Source organism: Orycteropus afer, unplaced genomic scaffold (genome assembly GCF_000298275.1).
Source record: "Orycteropus afer afer isolate SDZICR_OR568_19922 unplaced genomic scaffold, OryAfe1.0 scaffold00051, whole genome shotgun sequence".
Lineage (NCBI taxonomy): Eukaryota > Metazoa > Chordata > Mammalia > Tubulidentata > Orycteropodidae > Orycteropus > Orycteropus afer.
The window spans coordinates 677,745-695,615 of record NW_006921638.1 but is presented as its reverse complement, the minus strand read 5'-3'; the positions used below and the strand labels follow the sequence as shown (position 1 = coordinate 695,615).

Below are 17,871 nucleotides of genomic sequence, written 5' to 3'. Positions count from 1 at the left end.
GTATTGTGATCTCAGAAGATACTTTGCAGTATTTCAGTGTTTTTAAATTTATTAAGGCTTGTTTTGTGGCCTAACATAAGGTCTATCGTAGAGAATATTCCATGTGCACTTGAAAAGAATGTGTATTGTGCTGTTGTTGGGTGAAGTGCTCTGTAGATGTCTTTAAGGTAAAGATGGTGAATTTTATTGTTTAGTTCTTCTGTATCTTTCTTGAGTTTCTTTCCACTTCTTTCTTTCATTGACAGTGGTGTATTAAAGTCTCCTACTCTGACTGTGGAGTCACCTGTTTGTCTTTTCAGTTCTGTTTAAGTCTGATTTATGAATTTTGGGGCTTTTTCCTTGGGTACATAGATATTTATTACGGTTATGTCCTCTTGTTCAAGCAATCCCTTAATCATTATATAATCTCCTTCCTTGTTTCTTATGGTGGTTTTTGTCTTAACGTTAATTTTATGAGAAATTAATATTACCACTCCGACTCTTTTTTGGTTGCCATTTGCTTCATGTATCTTTTTCCAACCTTTGATTTTGAGTCTGTTTTTGTCTTTGTCTCTAAGGTGTGTCTCTTGTAGACAGCATTTTGATGGGTTATGTTTTCTTATCCAATCTGCAACTCTCTGTCTCTTGAGTGGTGCATTTAATCCATTGACATTCATTGTAAATATTGGCAAATATGAATTGGTTGCTGTCATTTTTTTACGTGTTATTTTTTTTTTTTTTTTTGGTAGTGTTACTGATTTCTTTCTTCCAATTACACATAGGTTATTCCTTTTGATGGTATCCCACATGAACCTTATGCTTTCTTCATTTTATTTTGATCTTTTTTCTCATTGACCCCTTTCCAAAGAAGTATTGAGGTATTTGTCTTCAAATTCTCAGTAGACACTCTCAGTAATTCTGTCTTCCATTGATTCAATTCTGTTCCTTTGCCCGTTCAATATGTTACCTATTTCTGAAAATTTAGTGTTGATCTTGTGAATATCTATCTGTAGATTTTGTGTCATTTCTCATTTTTCATTTTGTTCTTACATTGTCTTCTGAAATTGTTCTAGGAGTGTCTGTGTGTTTTCCTCAATTTTGTCAGTGTTTTCTTTGATCTGTCTCTCAGTCGATTAAAGGTACCTAAATGTAATTCTATTGAATTCCTTATCAGGGAGTTCTAATGCTGCTTCTTCCTCTGGAATGTGTTCTGGGTTCCTTGTTTTTACTGCTTTATCTTGCTATTTTGTGTGGGCTCTGATGGTCTATTGTATCTGAGACATTGTGACCTTTTTGTATTTATATTTAATTGCTGATTTTATGTTGGAGTGATTTGCCCAAAGTTGTCGTTTTCTTTGTTAAGTTTTGATGTTATCTGAGTAAGCAGGGTACTGTGCTTCTCTATTTGCTAGTTGGCACCTCTTATGCACTTAACCACCTGTCTCTTTTCCACATGTCAGCCTACTGTATGTCTGTGCTGTCTTTGCCAAGTGGCACCTAATCTTAGGTCCTTGGAATCTGAACAAAAATGTTGTTGCTTTAAATATCCAAAATGGCTGCCACTTGTACATATTCAAAATCTCTGCGCCCTCCCAACAGCCAAAAGTCCACCACTCAGTTTGTCTCCTTCTTTTCTGTTTCCCTTTTTAGTCATCAGCCACCAGCTCAGTTGTCTCTACAGCCCCTGGTGAGCAGGGTCAATTATTAGGTTAATTGTCAGGTCCTTACATCACTTGAAAACATTCAGGCATGCTGTCAGGGTAGCTGACAGTCCACAGCTCTATTTGTCTCCTTATTTACTGTTTTCATTCAGGTTCTTCTACTAGTTGCTGTTTAATCCGCTTCAGCATTCTTCCTTTCAAAGCTCAGGGCTCCAGGGTTATCTTCTGTGTCTGTGTCAATTGGTTTTTCTTTTCTTTGTTGAAGATGGTCTGTGTAGCTTGTCTGCCTGTTTCGCCATCTTACCAGAAGTCCTATATATGATGTTCTGGATGTCATCCCACAACTATCTGGACTTCAGTCATTGGTTTTCAATTAATCAAATCTATTTTTCAGGTGGTCTTTAAACTCAAGCTCTCATGGACTTGTTTTAATTTTCGTCTGCTGCAACTTGAACTTGCGTATGAGCAGTTGATGGTCTGTTCCACAGTCAGCTCCTGAACTTGTTTTGACTGATGATATTGAGCTTCTTCCATGTGTCTTTCTACAGATGTTATTGATTTGATTCTTGTGTATTCCATCTGGCGAGTGTCCATGTGTAAAGTCACTAATTTTTGTTAATAAAATAAAGCATTTTAAGTGAGTCATTAGTCTTGAAAAATTCTGTCTTGCAGTCTTCACATCATTTTTTTCACCAAGGCAATATTTTCCAGTTACAGATGCTGCTTCTTCTTTTCTAAGTTTTACATTACAATCACAAATAATTATCAATATATCTTGATTGCGTATTTAGTCAATTTCAGTCTGTAAAAGTTGATGGAAATCTTCAATTTCTTTATGTTTGGCAATAGTGATTGGTTGGTTGGTTGATAAATTTGAATAATAGTGTATTAACTGGTCTTTTTTGTAGGTATATGCATATTATCTTATCACTGACCACATTGTACGTCAGGATAGATCTTGTAATGTTCTTTTTGACCATTCATGTGTTTCTGCCACTCCTCAATTTGTCATTCTTTGTATGTTGTTGTTGTTGTTATGTGCCCTCGAGTCAGACTGACTCATAGCGACCCCTCCTTGGGTTTCCGAGGCAGTATCACTACAGAAGTAGCTTGCCCCATCTTCCTTCCAAGGAGTTGCTGGTGGGTTTGGTTTGAACCACCAGCCCTTTGGTTAGCAGTCCAGTGCCTTTGTATAGTAGCCTATATTTTTGTATGATGCACAATGGCTAGTATCAGTCCATTTCAGCTCACTAATGCCTAGGATATTGATCTTTGTGCATTCCATTTCATTTTTGACAACTTGCAATTTTCCTAGATTCTTACTCTTTGTATTCCACATTCTGATTATTGATTGATGTTTGCAGCTGTTTCTTCTCATTTTGAGTGGTGCCCGAATCAGCTAATGAAGGTTCTGAAAGCTTTCCTCCATCTAAGTCATTAAGGTTGACTGTACTTTGAAGAGATGGCTCTTCTTCTTTCATATTTTGAGTGCCTTCCAACTTGAGGGGCTCATCTTCTGGCACTATATCAGACAGTGTTTCACTGCCATTCATAAGCTTTTCAGTGGCTAATTTTTTCAGTAGTAAGGGTCCCCATGCTTCTTCCCTGTCTGTCTTACTGTGGAAGCTCTGCTGAAACCTGTCCACCATTAGTGTCCCTGCTAGCCTGTGAAACATCTGTGACATAACTTCCAGCATGACAGCATCCTGCAGGCCACAATAATACGGCAAACTGACAGGTCAATGGTGAAATTCTCCCATACAGTGCTAATATAAATCCATACTTTTGCTAGTGATTGGCCGTTTACCTCTGTCATGTATATTGTTGTTTTTGTTAGGGTGCTGTCCAGTCAGCTCTGACTTACAGAAACCCTCTGTACAACAGAACGAAACACTGCCTGGTCCTGTGCCAGCCTCACAATCCTTGCTCTACCTGAGCCCATCATTGCAGCCACTGTGTTGTCCATGTCGTTGAGGGTCTTCCCCTTCTTTGCTGGCCCTCTACTTTACCAAGCACGGTATCCTTCTCCAGATAATGGTCCCTTCTGACTATGTGACCAAAGTCTGTCAGACGAAGTCTGGCCATTCTCACTTCCGAGGACCATTCCAGCTGCACTTCTTTCAGGATAGATTTGTTGGTTCTTTTGGCAGTCCTTGTATATATTCCCATATATGTATTCCCATATATTGTTTTTGTGCTGTCTGTTTTGGGGGCGGGGCGGATATATTTGCCTATTTCTATTCCAACACACGTTATCTTTATTAATAGTAAATTTTAGTATCTATTAGAGCAAGCTCTTTGATCTTATTCTCTGAGGCATATATTGATCTTTGCACTTTTTATCCTCTCTTGTTGAGATATTATTTGCTAGTGCATTGAATTTATAGTTAAATTTGAAATGGAGTGTTATTTTTATACCTGTGAACATGGTACCTCTCTTCTAATATTTAGAACTTTTATAAAGTGCAAATTTTACAAACTTAATTTAAAAAATTTGTACTTTATGTCTTTTGATGCATATATTCCCAGATAATTTCCATTTTGTTGCTATTATAAATATTTTTAATGAAATATATATAAAATTCTGTTTATTACTGGTATATAACAGTACAGTTGATCTTATATCTAGCCATCTTGCTAAATGTCCTGTACTAAACATTGGTCTGTAGATTCATTTTAATTTCTCTTTTTAATAGAATATATATTCATTCATTCAAATCCATTCTCTTTCTTTATATGCTGCTAAAGGGGCAAGGAAGTGGCATCTTCTGACCTCCTCTGACTTCACAAAAGGAAGACAGAATAACCATCAGCAGCCTAAAGCCTCTTCTTTAGAGTCTAGACATGCTGCCACCCTCCAGCCCTCTTACTAACCTTTACACTAACCATTCCTCCTGCAGCACTCACCACCTCTCTGCTGGATTTGATAATTTGCTGCAGTGGCCACATAGAACTCACAGATTATGGGGTTCATTAGGTAAGCAACAGGCTACAATTCAAATTCAGGAATGCATTCAGTCTCTCTCAGTTGGCCATCTCTCTTAGTTTCTCTCAGTAGCACATCTCTGTCTCAGCAGTGTCTTTCTCACATCTCTCTCTCAGCAAGTGCATCTCTCTCGGCTGGTAGTCTGCCTGCTCATTTTAAGCCTGGCAGAGTGGCACAATTAACCAATCCCAACATCAGAACTCTACACAGCTAAGAGAGAGCGAACTTCCCAAAAGATTGCTTCTTACTGCTCCAACAGAAATACACCAGGTGGATAACTTTAACAATCAGCTGCTCAGTTATTCATGGCAAAGTGAGAGTTACAAAGACTAGGACTAGGAAAGCCATACTATATAATTTGTTGTTGTTGTTGTTTGGTGCCATCGAGTCGGACCCAACTCATAGCGACCCCTCCTTGGGTTTCCGAGGCAGTATCACTACGGAAGTAGATTGCCCAACCTTCCTTCCGAGGAGTGGCTGGTGGGTTTGAACCTCCAGCCTTCTGGTTAGCAGTCAAGTGCCTTAGCCACTATGCTACCAGAGCTCCCTATAATTTACTACACTGCATATGCTACCCAGAGAACTGTCATTTGCAGCTAAATAGAAATGGTTGGTTAAAGGAAATACCTGTCATGTTTCACTAGTAAGAATGTTTGCTACAGGCTTTTTTGTACATGCTTTTTGTCAGGCTAAGAAGGTCACCAAATTGTAGTTGCCCAACTTTGTGTTGTTGTTTTAAACCACAAATAAGTTTCTGTAACTCCAGATTTAATTCCCTAATTGTTTTTGACTGTTAAGGGTCTCTTTATTATTGTAATTATTTCTTTGTTTAACTCAAATTTGGCAGGGTATTTTTATCCAGGAATTTTCCAAATTCACCTGTATCTTCACATTTTTCAGCATAAAGTTATTGATAGTATTCTCTTCTTAATCTGTGCTTTATCTACAATATCTCCTTCTCTACTCCTAATGCATTTTCATTATGCCTTCGCTTTGTTTGTCCTAATTGATCACACTAGAGGTTTCTCTTTTATTAATCTTTACAAGGAATAACTTTGGTTATGCTGATATTTTTCTTATACATTGATTCTTCTCTTGTTTTATGTGTTAAATATTTCATTTTACTCATCATTAATAATGAAGCCAGATAGATGTATGGTTGTTGTTCTTTATTATCTCCTTTCTGCTCTTTTTAGTTTTCTTAAGTTCTTTTTAAATTAAATGCATACCTCATGGAATTTATCTTAATTGCCTCCTAATGCATTCATGGAAGGCCATAAGTTTTCCCCTAACTTCTGTTTCTGAATTCCAAAGCTACCGATAGTTATTATTTCTATTATTTTTAAATATTTAAATTTTTGTTAAAATTTATTTAAGTTGTTTACAAGTTGTTTTTGTTTTAAATGTTCAAGTGTATAAAAGTTTGTTTTTTAAAAAAATTTGTGGTTTTGTTACTGATTTTAACTTAATTGTGTTATAGTTAGTGAATGTGATCTGTATGTTATCTGTCATTTAAAATGATCTGATACTTGCTCTGTGGCGAATATGTTTTCTAAAACGTTCCATTGTGCTATCTTCACTAAGTTTTTAACAGTCAGTAATTGCCTGTGATATGTTAAGATGTTCTATTCCGATGGTAGCTTTGTCAGTTTCTCCCTACAGTTATATTAATTTTCAGTTTTCTATATTTTGAGAGTACTAGGTATACAGAAGTTTAGAATTATATCTTCCTCATTAATTAAATTATTTACTGTTTATTTTTATTAATAACTTTAATGAAAATCTAATCTTTCTGATTACTATTTGTGTGTGATAATCTTTCTGCATGTCACTGTTTTTATCTGTCTTTTGTAAACCATACTTCGTTAAATTTTTAAAAATTGAAGTTGTCAATCTCTGTCTTTTAACTGGCTTTTATTATTTATTTAAATCACTCTTGGTATGCATTTTGTTGGGTTTATGGCTTACAGCGGTTGTGGAATATCGGCTGTTATCTCTTCAAATGTTGCCTGTTCTCCGTTCTCTTAAAACTTTCCTTCTGAGGCTCTGATGAGAGAAATTTTAGACCTTTCATTTTTTTCTTCCATATTTCTTAATCTCTCATGTTTTTGGTCTCTTTGTCTCCCTGCTGCATTCTGTGTGATTTCTTCAATTCCATCTTCCAATTCACTCATTTTCTTTTCAGCTGAGTCTACTATGATATGCCTGTGCCTGTGCCAGGATGTGGAAACATGGTAGCTCCCTTCAGGAGGTCACACTAAATCACCCCTATCTTGGCAGGGATGCAAACTAAGTCCCATTCTTTGTGTTGATGTTGGTAATTGCGTTCCCACTCTAATTTCAGCTCATTGTTTGTTTTGTCTTTTTGTTTGTTTGCTTGCTTTAATTGGTGCAAGGAGAGGTTGTCTTTGGAAAACTCCCTTTCTACAAACCTAGCAATGTGAAGTTACTTTTATACAGCATTTAAATAGCAGGATTGTTCTTTAAAATCTCTAATCTACTCTCCTACTGTAAATAGAAGCCTTGAGGAATGCTTAATTCCTCCATTAGTGCCTAATACTGTGCTTTTCTGAATTGTTTTGTTCTATCATATTGATTTCTTTTAAAAACTGTACATCCCTTTAAATTAAATTTTTACTATATTTAAACCAAATGAGTGTTGCAGGATTTTTAAAAATATAATTTATAATTTATTAACATATTGTTTATAAGACTGAAATAATGTATATGTGTTAGCTATAGTTTTCTGAACTAGTTTTAGAGAAACACAAAACTCCAATGGATTTATTCTTAAATTCTGTCACTAAAAATTCCACCCAAAATTTTATAAATGTTTTCTGCATGATGTTTTCCAAACTGAAAGATACAAAAAGACCCAACATTTTAAAATAACTCTTCTCTTCTTTTTGAAACTTGAAAGAGCAGGGAATCGTTTTCTAGAACATCTAGATGAATTAATGTTGGATTTTCTTAGAACCTAGAATCCATGAGAGTAGAGAGGATTTATTGCAATGGCAGAATAAAAGTAATTCCATTCAATTTTTGTACTGCTAAAATAGTTAGCAAGCATGGCCAAGTTGATAACATGGTGACTTACAAAGAGTAGGTCTTCATTAACTATTTTAGATAACTGGATATCAGAAAAGTGATGTCTTCCTACCAATAGTGAAAGAGACAGAAGGGAAGGAAGAGTACATGAAAGTTACAGGGGAGAGTGAAGAAAGGAGAAAGAGATTAGAGATTTTGTGCATGGAACTTTTGGGAAAACATTCACTCAGTTTGTTGTTCTCTGATTTTTGCATATTTTGGTGATTCATCTTATTTGGTGATGGCATTCAGGATCTAGTTTCTAACAGTACTTGGATTTTTCTCTAGATTTTGTGTCTCCTTATTTTGGTTTGCATATTTGTTTGCCTGATTACTTATCTACATAATAAATAGATGTTTGTTTTACAAATACCATGTTGTAAATTTTGAGATTTAGAAAGTTTAAACTATATTTTTATGACTTTAGAAATATAAGCTGAATGTCGTTTTTTAAAATGAAGTATTATAGAAAAATAGTTAATTAGAATTATTAGCATGTGTGACATTTTTAATCTCTTACGTCGTATATTCATACCTTATTTTCTAAAAAAAATAAAGTAGCACTAATGTTCACTAGTTGCATGTTATAGCTAATTTGTTTATATTCAACCTGTTCAGTATTTGTACATTGTAACATAACTTACCCACTTAAGATTTACATTTTCTTTTATTTTAAGGCTTACTGCAATACTAAAAACATATGGAAGTCCTTTGAAAATACCATCAGTAGTTTATAGACAAAGGCTTTATGAACTATTGATTTTATTACCTCCTGAAACTTATGAAGGTATGTGCCTTAGACCAAAATGTTTTACTGTTTGTCGTTAGTGCAGTGCTTGGAAAGCAATTTTTGCTCAATAAATAGTTATTGAATTAAAATATTATGTAGCAGTTATTTAGTGCCTTATTTCCAGGAGGTTTAAGGAATTTTGCTAAATTTTCATCCATGTGTTCAACATTTTACAGTAAATAAACATATATATATATATATATATATATATATATATAGGTTTTTTTAATATCTTTTTTTCAAACTCTACTTCTTCATCTCTTGCTTTCTTCTTTCTCTTCTGGGAAGAAAGTCCCTAGCTTTACTGAGTGGGGGAGGAGGATTCCCAAAGGCTGACTTGACTGTACTATAGAATTCTTTTTGACGAAATACATAACGCAGATCTATTAAAAATAGGGTGAAATAGAAACTAAGAATTTGGTCATTCCTAGTTTCTCTCTAGAATGATTATTTATTAGCTATTCTTCTCCATTTTGCTATTCTTAACTCTACCCAGTTAGAAGTTTAATATTGAGCTTCCACAGTATAATTGATTATATACTTTATAATGTAGTTTTCAGTCTCAGTAGGTTCAAAGTTGACTTTGGATTACTGGAATGCTGTAGTTAGAGAAGTAGACATGTCCCCAATTTAGAACTAATCCTAAAGTCTTGCTTGCCAAAGTTAAATTACAGTTTTAAGAAAGTATGTTGCTTTTAGTACTGAATAATTGAAGATAGTTTTAAGAGGTTAAATTTAAAAATTTTCTTATTGGGAACTTCTGTCTTTTTAGTCTTGATAATTTTTAGCAAACTATTCAGTTACATGTATATGAAATATATTTCCTATAAAAGTACTATATTTATATTCTTTGCAGATACATACAGTGTAATAGCATATTTATTCAAAATATTAACATAACTTTTTTCTTGGCCTTTATCATTATTTGAGTGATATTATTCATAATGACTCTCATATACCTAGAAAAGTGTTTGGCATAAAGTAAGCATTTAGCATATACTTCTAAAGAATTTAATTAATACATTACTGTTTCTCAGGAACTGTAGGGGGTACAAAAAACATTTTTATGTGCTAGGCTCTATGCTAGATGTTATATATATTATATCTCACTTAGTCTTAGAATAATACAATGAGTTAGTTACATTTTCCTCATTTGATAGATAAAGGCTCAGAAGGATTACAAAACCAATTCAAGAACACATATCCAACTAAGGAGGAAGTAGAAAAAGTGGTGTTACATAGAGGGATTGCAACTAATGTCGTAAAATAGAATATGTATTAATTGTTGAATGGAAACTAATTTGCTCTGCGAACTTTCACCCAAAGTACAATAAAATGTTAAACACACACACACACACATAGTGAATGGTAGAATCAAGATTAAAACATAGGTCTCTTATATTGTGCTTCCTCTCTATTTAGAATTAACGAACTAGAGACCTAATAAACAGTTTAGTGATGAGTCTGACTTATTTCTGTTCTCTCTCAATATAAAAGTTACAAGCTAGAAATCTTAAGAAAGTTTAGGGGTACTTTCTATATTGTGTAACTCAGGTAGCTAGCTGGTAGATTGTAACAAAAATAATTCCCCTCAAATTCAAAAAAAAAATCTTAAATTGTGGTAAGTATACAGGTACGGAACATTTGCCATTTATACAGTCTTCGCATACACAGTTCAGGGACATTGATTACATTGATCATATTGTTCAATCATTACCATTAACCATTCACAAATTTTTCCTTTACTCTTAACAGAAGCTCAGCATCCCCTAAGCACTATATCTTACTTTCCGTCTCTCTCACACTCACCTCAAAGTAACCACAAATAAATTTTGGTTTTGCTGTTCAAACAATTGGGATCATACGATATTTGTCCTTTTGTGATTGACTTATTTCACTAAGCATGATGTTTTCAGGGTTCATCTGTGGTGTAGCATGTATCAGGACTTTATTTCTCTCTTCTCAGATTTTTACATCAATTTTTACCATATTTTTCAAATTTACTTTCAAACTACATATTAAAAAATAGTCTTTCTTCTTCCAAGTCTTTATTAAATATACAGGTATATTAAACTACATTGCAGCTCTGTTAGCTAAACACAAGAAAATCAGCTTAAAATCTGAAGTGTATCATCTGATAAATGATCTGTAAGTCTTCCCTGAATGACTAATAAGAGAAAAGAAAAAAGTGCTATTTTTTTCAGAATTGGAGTTTGGAATGTAGTCAAGAGTCCTAAAGGAGTAATACATCCATAAGTATGTATGTTTTAAATTAGTTTGAGTCTTTAAGAGACAAAATCACTAGATTATAACATTCTTAGAAAAAATGAAATCTAAATTCTCTCTTTGTATTTTTCAAGTGTATATATTTTTCTACGTGAATCAAGGAAGTAGCATAGTTTATAGAAAAATTAATGAAAATATGTGTTAAAATTTTATGATTCATCCAGGGATAACTTTGACTATTCATCATCTTTTTCCCCATCTTTACAAGTATAAGAATAGAAAACAAGTCTAGTATGGGAATTAAGAACTTTTATCTTAAGGAAGTCTTAATTTTTTAAAGGGCTTTTTAAATTTCCTAAATTCCTGTAATGTGTATTGAGCACAATAGCCTGAACTTTACTATCAAAACATCAATTGGCATTTTGAATGCTATCATTCATAATACAATAATCATCTGCAGTAATTTCTAAGTCTTTAGTACAAAAGAAAATCATAGTCTTTAAATTTATTCATCTAATTAACTTGGAAAGATGGCTAAGTAACAAACAAAAGTTTACATTTTGATGGCATCAGTTGCTACATTGGATTGTCAAAAAGTATATTTACAGACATAGTAAGAAATTACTTTTGTTACATAGAAACTATTTAAAAATATCTTCATTGTGGTCTATGAGATGCAGACTTTTGTAATAATTATGACTTAGTTTTTTTTTTTTTTTTTTTTCTATCTTATGGGGTTTCTGTGAGTTGGCATGGACTTGATGGTAATGAGTTTTTAGTTTGTATTTGCTACCTTAGTTTTTTATATGAATATTATTTCAATATTTTAATATCCTCTACACTGAGAATATTACCCTCAAAATATCAGTGATGATTTTTTCAACAAAAGGATGTTTATATTAAAATCGGTGGTGGTGGTTGTTAGGTACCGTTGAGTCAGTTCGACTCATACAGACCTTATGTATAACAGAACAAAACACTGCTTGGTCCTGCACCATCCTCACAGTTGTTGCTGTTTGAGTCTGTTATTGCAGCCACTATGTCACATTGAGGGTCTTCCTCTTTTTCACTGACCCCCTTCTTTACCAAGCATGATGTCTTTCTCCAGGGATTGGTCCCTCCTGATAACAAATCCAAAGTATGTGAGAGAAAGTATCATCATCCTGGCTTTTAAGAAGCATTCTAGCTGTACTCCTTCCAAGACAGATTTGTTTGTTCTTTTGGCAGTCTGTGGTATGTTCAAGATTCTTTACCAACACCATAATTCAAAGTCATCAATTCTTCAGTCTTCCTAATTCATTATCCATCTTTTGCATACATAGAAGGCAATTGAAAGTGCTATGACTTGGATTAGTCCTCAAAGTGATATCTTTGCTTTTTAACACTTTAAAGATATCTTTTGCAGCAGAGTTGACCAGTGCAATACGTTGTTTGATTTCTTGACTGCAACTTCCATGGGTGTTGATTGTGGATCCAAGTAAAATGTAATTTTTGACAGCTTAAATCTTCTGTGTTTATCATGATGTTACTTATGATCCAGGGGTGAAGATTTTTGTTTTCTTCATGTTGAAATGTAATCCATACTGAAAGCTGTAGTCTTTCATCTTATCAGTAAATGCTTCAAGTCCTCTTTGCTTTCATCAAGCAAAATTGTATCATTTACATATCACAGGTTGTTAATAGGCCTTACTTCAGTCCTGATGTACATTCTTCATATAGTCAGCTTCTCAGATTATTTGCTTAGCATATAGATTGAATAAAGGTGGTAAGAGGATGAAACCCTGAGGCACATTTTTTTCTCATTTAAAACCATACAGTATCCCCTTGTTCTATCCAAATAAGACTACCTTTTGTTCTAAGTGCAGGTTACTCATGAAAACAAGCAATTAAGTATTCTGGAATTCCCATTCCTCAAAATGTTATCTGTAATTGTTATGATCCACACAGTTGAATACCTTTGCATAGTCAATAATTAACACAGGTAAACATCTCTCTGGTATTCTCTGCTTTCAGCCAAGATCCATCTGACAGCAGAGATGCCCTTTGTTCTTTCCAGCTTGAATTTCTGGCAGTTCCCTGTCTATGTTCTGCTGCAACTATTTTTAAATTATCTTCAGCATAATTTTACTTAAAACCAAAAAAACCAAACTCACTGCCATCGAGTCAATTCAACTCATAGCAGCCCCTCCTTAGGATTTCGAGGTGGTATCTCTGTGGAAATAGATTGCCCAGTCTTCCTGCTGAACAGTGGCTGGTGGGTTTGAACCACCAGCCTTCTGGTTAGCAGTCAAATACCTTAGGCATTATACCACCAGAGCTCCCAATTTTACCTAAGTGTGACATTAATGATGATTATTTGATAATTTCTGTGTTCTGTTGGATCACCTTTCTTTTGAATTAGGCATATATATGGATCTCTTCCAGTTAGTTCACCAGGTAGCTGTCTTTTAAATTTCTTGATGTAGACAAATGAGTGCATGCAGTGTTGCATCCGTTTGTTGAAACATCTCAATTGATATTCCATCAATTCCTGGAGCCTTGTTTTTTCACCAGTGCCTCAGCGTAGCTTGGCTTTCTTCAGTACCATTAATTCTTGATTACATGCTACCTCCTGAAATGGTTGAACATCAGACAATTATTTTTGGTAATATGATTCTGTGTATTCCTTTAGTCATGATGTTTTCTGCATCATTCAGTATTTTACCCATAGTCCTTCAATATTGCAACTCAAGGCTTGAATTTTTTCTTCAGTTCTTTCAACTTGAAAAATGCGAGGTATTTCATCCTTTTTGGTCATCTAACTCTAGATCTTTCCATATTTCATTATAATACTTTATCATCTTTTTTTTTTTTAAACTTTCAAAGGCACATTTGTTTTACATTCTACCATTATTATATACAAAAGTAATGATGGGCATATATATTTAAATAATAAGTGTGGCCAAAATTTGTCAAGAAGAAGATTCTTTAAATACTTCTAGCATTTAATAGACAAAATCAATTTCTCCAAGTAAGAATGTTGATCATCTCAGGAGGATTTTTTTTTTTTAATTGTGATTTGGGTAAGTTTACAGAGCAAATTGATTTTCTGTTCAACAATTCATACACATTTTGTTTTGTGACATTGATTGTAATGTGCACAATGTAACAGTACTCTTCCTGTTTCCTCCCTTCGTTTGCCATTTCCCTTATCCTTCTTTCCTGTCCTTTCCTGACTTCTGAGCTTTAGTCCTGGACAAATAGTGCCCTTTTGATCTCATATGGTTGATTGTTCTGAGCGCATACTTCCCCAGTGCTGTTGTTCACCTTAGAAGCCTGTCAATCATTTGGCTGAAAATTGAGCCACAAGGTTAAGTACAGTTCCAGTTTGAAGTTTGAAGGGTGTTTAAGGGCCCATAGTCATGAGGGGGTTCTACCAGTTTCCATCAGACCAGTCTTTTATATGATTTTGAGTTTTGTTCCACATTTTTTTCCAACTCTATCCAAGAACTATTGTTGTGTTCTCTTTTAGAGCAGTAAGCAGTAGTAGCCATCCACCATGTACTTCTCTGGTGTCAGGGTTGTGGAGGCTGGAGTCATGTGGTGTGTTAGTCCTTTGAACTATTTCCTTGCAGCTTTGAATTTCTTCTCTCTTCTTTGCTCCAGACTGGGAGAGACCAGCAGTTGTGCCTTAGATGGCCCTTCAAAAGCTTTTAAGGCCCCAGTTGCTACTTGAAAAAGTAGGACATAGAACATTGTCTTTGTGGACTATTATGCCAGTTGACCTTAGTGTCCCCTGAGAGTATTGTCCTGAGCACCCAGGCCCAGTGACTCATTCCCTCAGGCGTTTGGTCATAGCTAATAGATTTTCCTAACTTTGCCCCCTGTATGCTCTACTGTATTCATGGATATATCTACAATACATATAAATAACATATGTAGAAATATCCTCTGTCAGACTTATATATTTGTGGGTATAGTCCCATTTTCCTTCCTATACCTGTTCAGCTTGTGTATCTATCTGTGTATCTACTTGTGGATTATTGTTTAATGTGACTGCTGTTGTGTGTATGTAAAATAGGATTTGACTGTGTTACCTTCAACTCGTGCTCCTCCCAGTGTGTTCCTTTGCCTTGATCATTTTGTGCTGACCTCCCTCTTACTGTGTATTGCCTGTCCCTTCACCCAAGTTAATACTATATGATTCAAGTTATCACTATTTAAATAGCATATATGATTTAAATTATTATTTAAATAAATATTTTAATAAATTATAATTTTACCTTATTTGAAAATCGCCAAGTTGTTAGAAGCCAAGTAAACAGATCACTACCAATTTTTAAAAGATATAAAGCCTCTTAAATTAGGATATCATAATTGCTTTAAGAAATTGTTGAAGCACCTAAACTTCTTATCATTTGCTGAGTAGTATTGTACAGGCTCAGTTACATTAACTCCTTGGTTTCTGATACCCTCTTCTTCCCTAATAAGAAACATTACCTCTTTTAATATTTAGTTCTTAGGAAAATCATTCCAAGTATGTATTCAGCTTTCACACAGACAAAAATATCCATACACCTAACTATCATAAGCAACTAGGGATCTTTCAAAAATAGAGACAAGTATTGTAAAGAGTCAAGAGTCTTCAGACTAAAATATTCCAGTATATAGATTTTATTTAATTGTTCATAGAGGATGAGATCCTTTAAATATAGTGAAAGACATGCCAGAATACTTCTACAATCTTTCGTTGTAAGTGTACACACAGCTCTCCTTGCTGATAGCTTGGTGAACACCTTCTATGTTTACCAGTTCTTCCTTTAGTTCACTGTCCTGACTACAAAGTATGATGTCCAAACCTTGAGATTCCTGGACTAGAAAGGACAGAAGACTCCCAAGACCTGTATTTTCTTTCTCAAAGGAATCAACTTCTTGAAAGGCAAATTTCTGCTTAAATGCATGAGCTTTTAAAGACCCTGGGTTCCAATGTGAATTTTATCTTTTTCTCCTACGAGTGGTTCTACCTGAAGGTTCAGTAGCCCAAAGCTTAACTTCATTCATATCTTTAGAACATCCAACATATTCAGAACAACTTTATGTCTCTATTTTTTTGCATGATGACTATGATTTGTTTTATTAGCCTTGTTTTTTTTTCATTTCAGTTGACGTGGTAGAAGAGAGAAAAGTGTTACACAAGAAACCTGATTGTTTTTGAGCCTCAGCTGAGTAGTCTGTTTGGACAGAATTTGGCCCAAACCATTAGACCCATCATTCAAGTCAAAGGGCCACAATTTGCAGTGTTTTTCAATTCTGCATAGTTGTACCAATCTGGGAACAAAAAATTGTTAGCTCATCTTCGAGGGCAGCTGTTGCTTTAATTGCAGCATCATTTATAAGCAGATCACTTTTTATTCATTTTTTACATGTTAGATCAAGTGACTGCACCTCAGACTGGCTGCAGAGAGTTGAAAAATTCCGTTCTCTCCTCTTCTTCTTCTTTCCATGACAATGTCTCAAAATTAGGCCTTGGACAAGGTTCTAAAGGAAGAATTTACCTTGTAGTGCAAACTGATCCATATTCTCTGTTTTCCCAAATCAGCAAAATCTGGTCTATGAGAACACCAAAGGATTCCAGCATCTCTATTAAGGTTGTCAACATGGGAGACATTGATGAAGCAAATAAAGAAAGAAATTCAAGGAAATAATATCAGTTTCTTGATACCTTTCTCCAAAGCTGAGCCCCTAGTCACTATGGCGACATCAAGCTGCAGGCATTACAGGGGGAATCATCAATCAATAAAGCCTGGAGTGTACTTGTTCCTGGTATGTACCTGCCTGCCTCAGGCTATAGGCAGGAATGATGCTCCCAGTCAGGGCAAGATGTGGTCCACACCTGCAGTCCCTTACTCAACCAGAGTGACACCATAGGAAACGTGACCACCCTTCTCCTGAGTCCCCTTCAGCCTGCCCTTGCCTCTGGGACAGCCTGCTGCTTTATAATACTTATTTTTTCATGAGCCGTCCTTTGAAATCTTCTGTTCAGCTCTTTCGCGTCATTGTTACTTCCTTTAACTTTGGCAACTCTGTTTAAGAGCACATTTCACAGGAGTCTCATCTGTTACCCATTTTGGTCTTTTTTTCTGTTTTTTTAATGACCTTTTGCTTTCTTCACTATGATGTCCTCCCAAGGTCGTACTTTGGCTCTTGTGGGCTGGTTTTAATTTTCTTCAGCTTCACCTTGAACTTACATGTGAGTAATTGATGGTCATTTCACAGTCGGCCATTGGCCTAGTTCTGACTGAGGCTATTGAGCATCTCTATCATCTCTTTCCACAGGTGCAGTCAGTTTGATTCCTGTGTATTCCACCCAGTGAGGTCCACATGTATAAGGTTGTTGAAAAAGATGTTTGCAGTGAGTAAGTCATTGATCTTGGAATAGTCTGTCATGCAGTCTTCTCCATAGTTTCTGTCCCCAAGGGGATATTTTCCATACACTGGTCCTTCTTCATTTCCAACTTTCACATTCCAGTCACCAATAATTATTAATGCATTGTGGTTGCGTGTTTAATCAATTTAGACTACAGAAGTTGGTTTTAAAAAAAAAACACTTCAGTTTCTTTATCTTTGACATTAGTTATTGGTTCATAAATTTCTATAATAAACATAGGAACTGGTTTTCCTTGTAGGCCTATGGCTATTATCCTATCATTGACAGAATTGTATTTCAGCATAGATCTTGAAATGTTGTTTTTGACAGTAAATGTGATGCTGTTCCTCTTCAGTTTATCATGCCAGATAGTAGACTATATGATTATCTGATTCAAAATGGCTAATACCTGTCCATTTTGGCTCACTAATGCCTAGGATATTGATCGTTACATATTCCATTTCATTTTTTACCAATTCCAGTTTTCCTAGATTCATACTGAATACATTCCATGTTCTCATTATTAATGGATGTTTATAGCTGTTTTTTCTCATTTTGAGTCATGCCATATCAGGAAATTAAAGTTTCAAAAGCTTTAGTCCATCCACATCATTAAGGTTAACTATATTTTGACACAGACAACTAACTTGTCTGTCGGTTTGTCCTACTGTGGTGACATGTAGACGTGAGTTTTGAGGCTGAGCCTCTGGTGTTTAAAACCCAGCGAGATGCACCT

The 17,871-nt window shown here is 34.9% G+C and overlaps 1 protein-coding gene across 1 annotated transcript in view; it reads left to right on the top strand.

Moving 5' to 3' along the window:
• Nucleotides 1-17,871, top strand: part of HEATR5A (HEAT repeat containing 5A) — a 174,357-nt gene that overhangs the window by 65,131 nt on the left and 91,355 nt on the right. Inside the window, exon 13 of the mRNA XM_042780649.1 lies at nt 8,391-8,500. Coding sequence (XP_042636583.1) covers nt 8,391-8,500 — 110 coding nt within the window. The remainder of the gene's footprint in view (nt 1-8,390; nt 8,501-17,871) is intronic.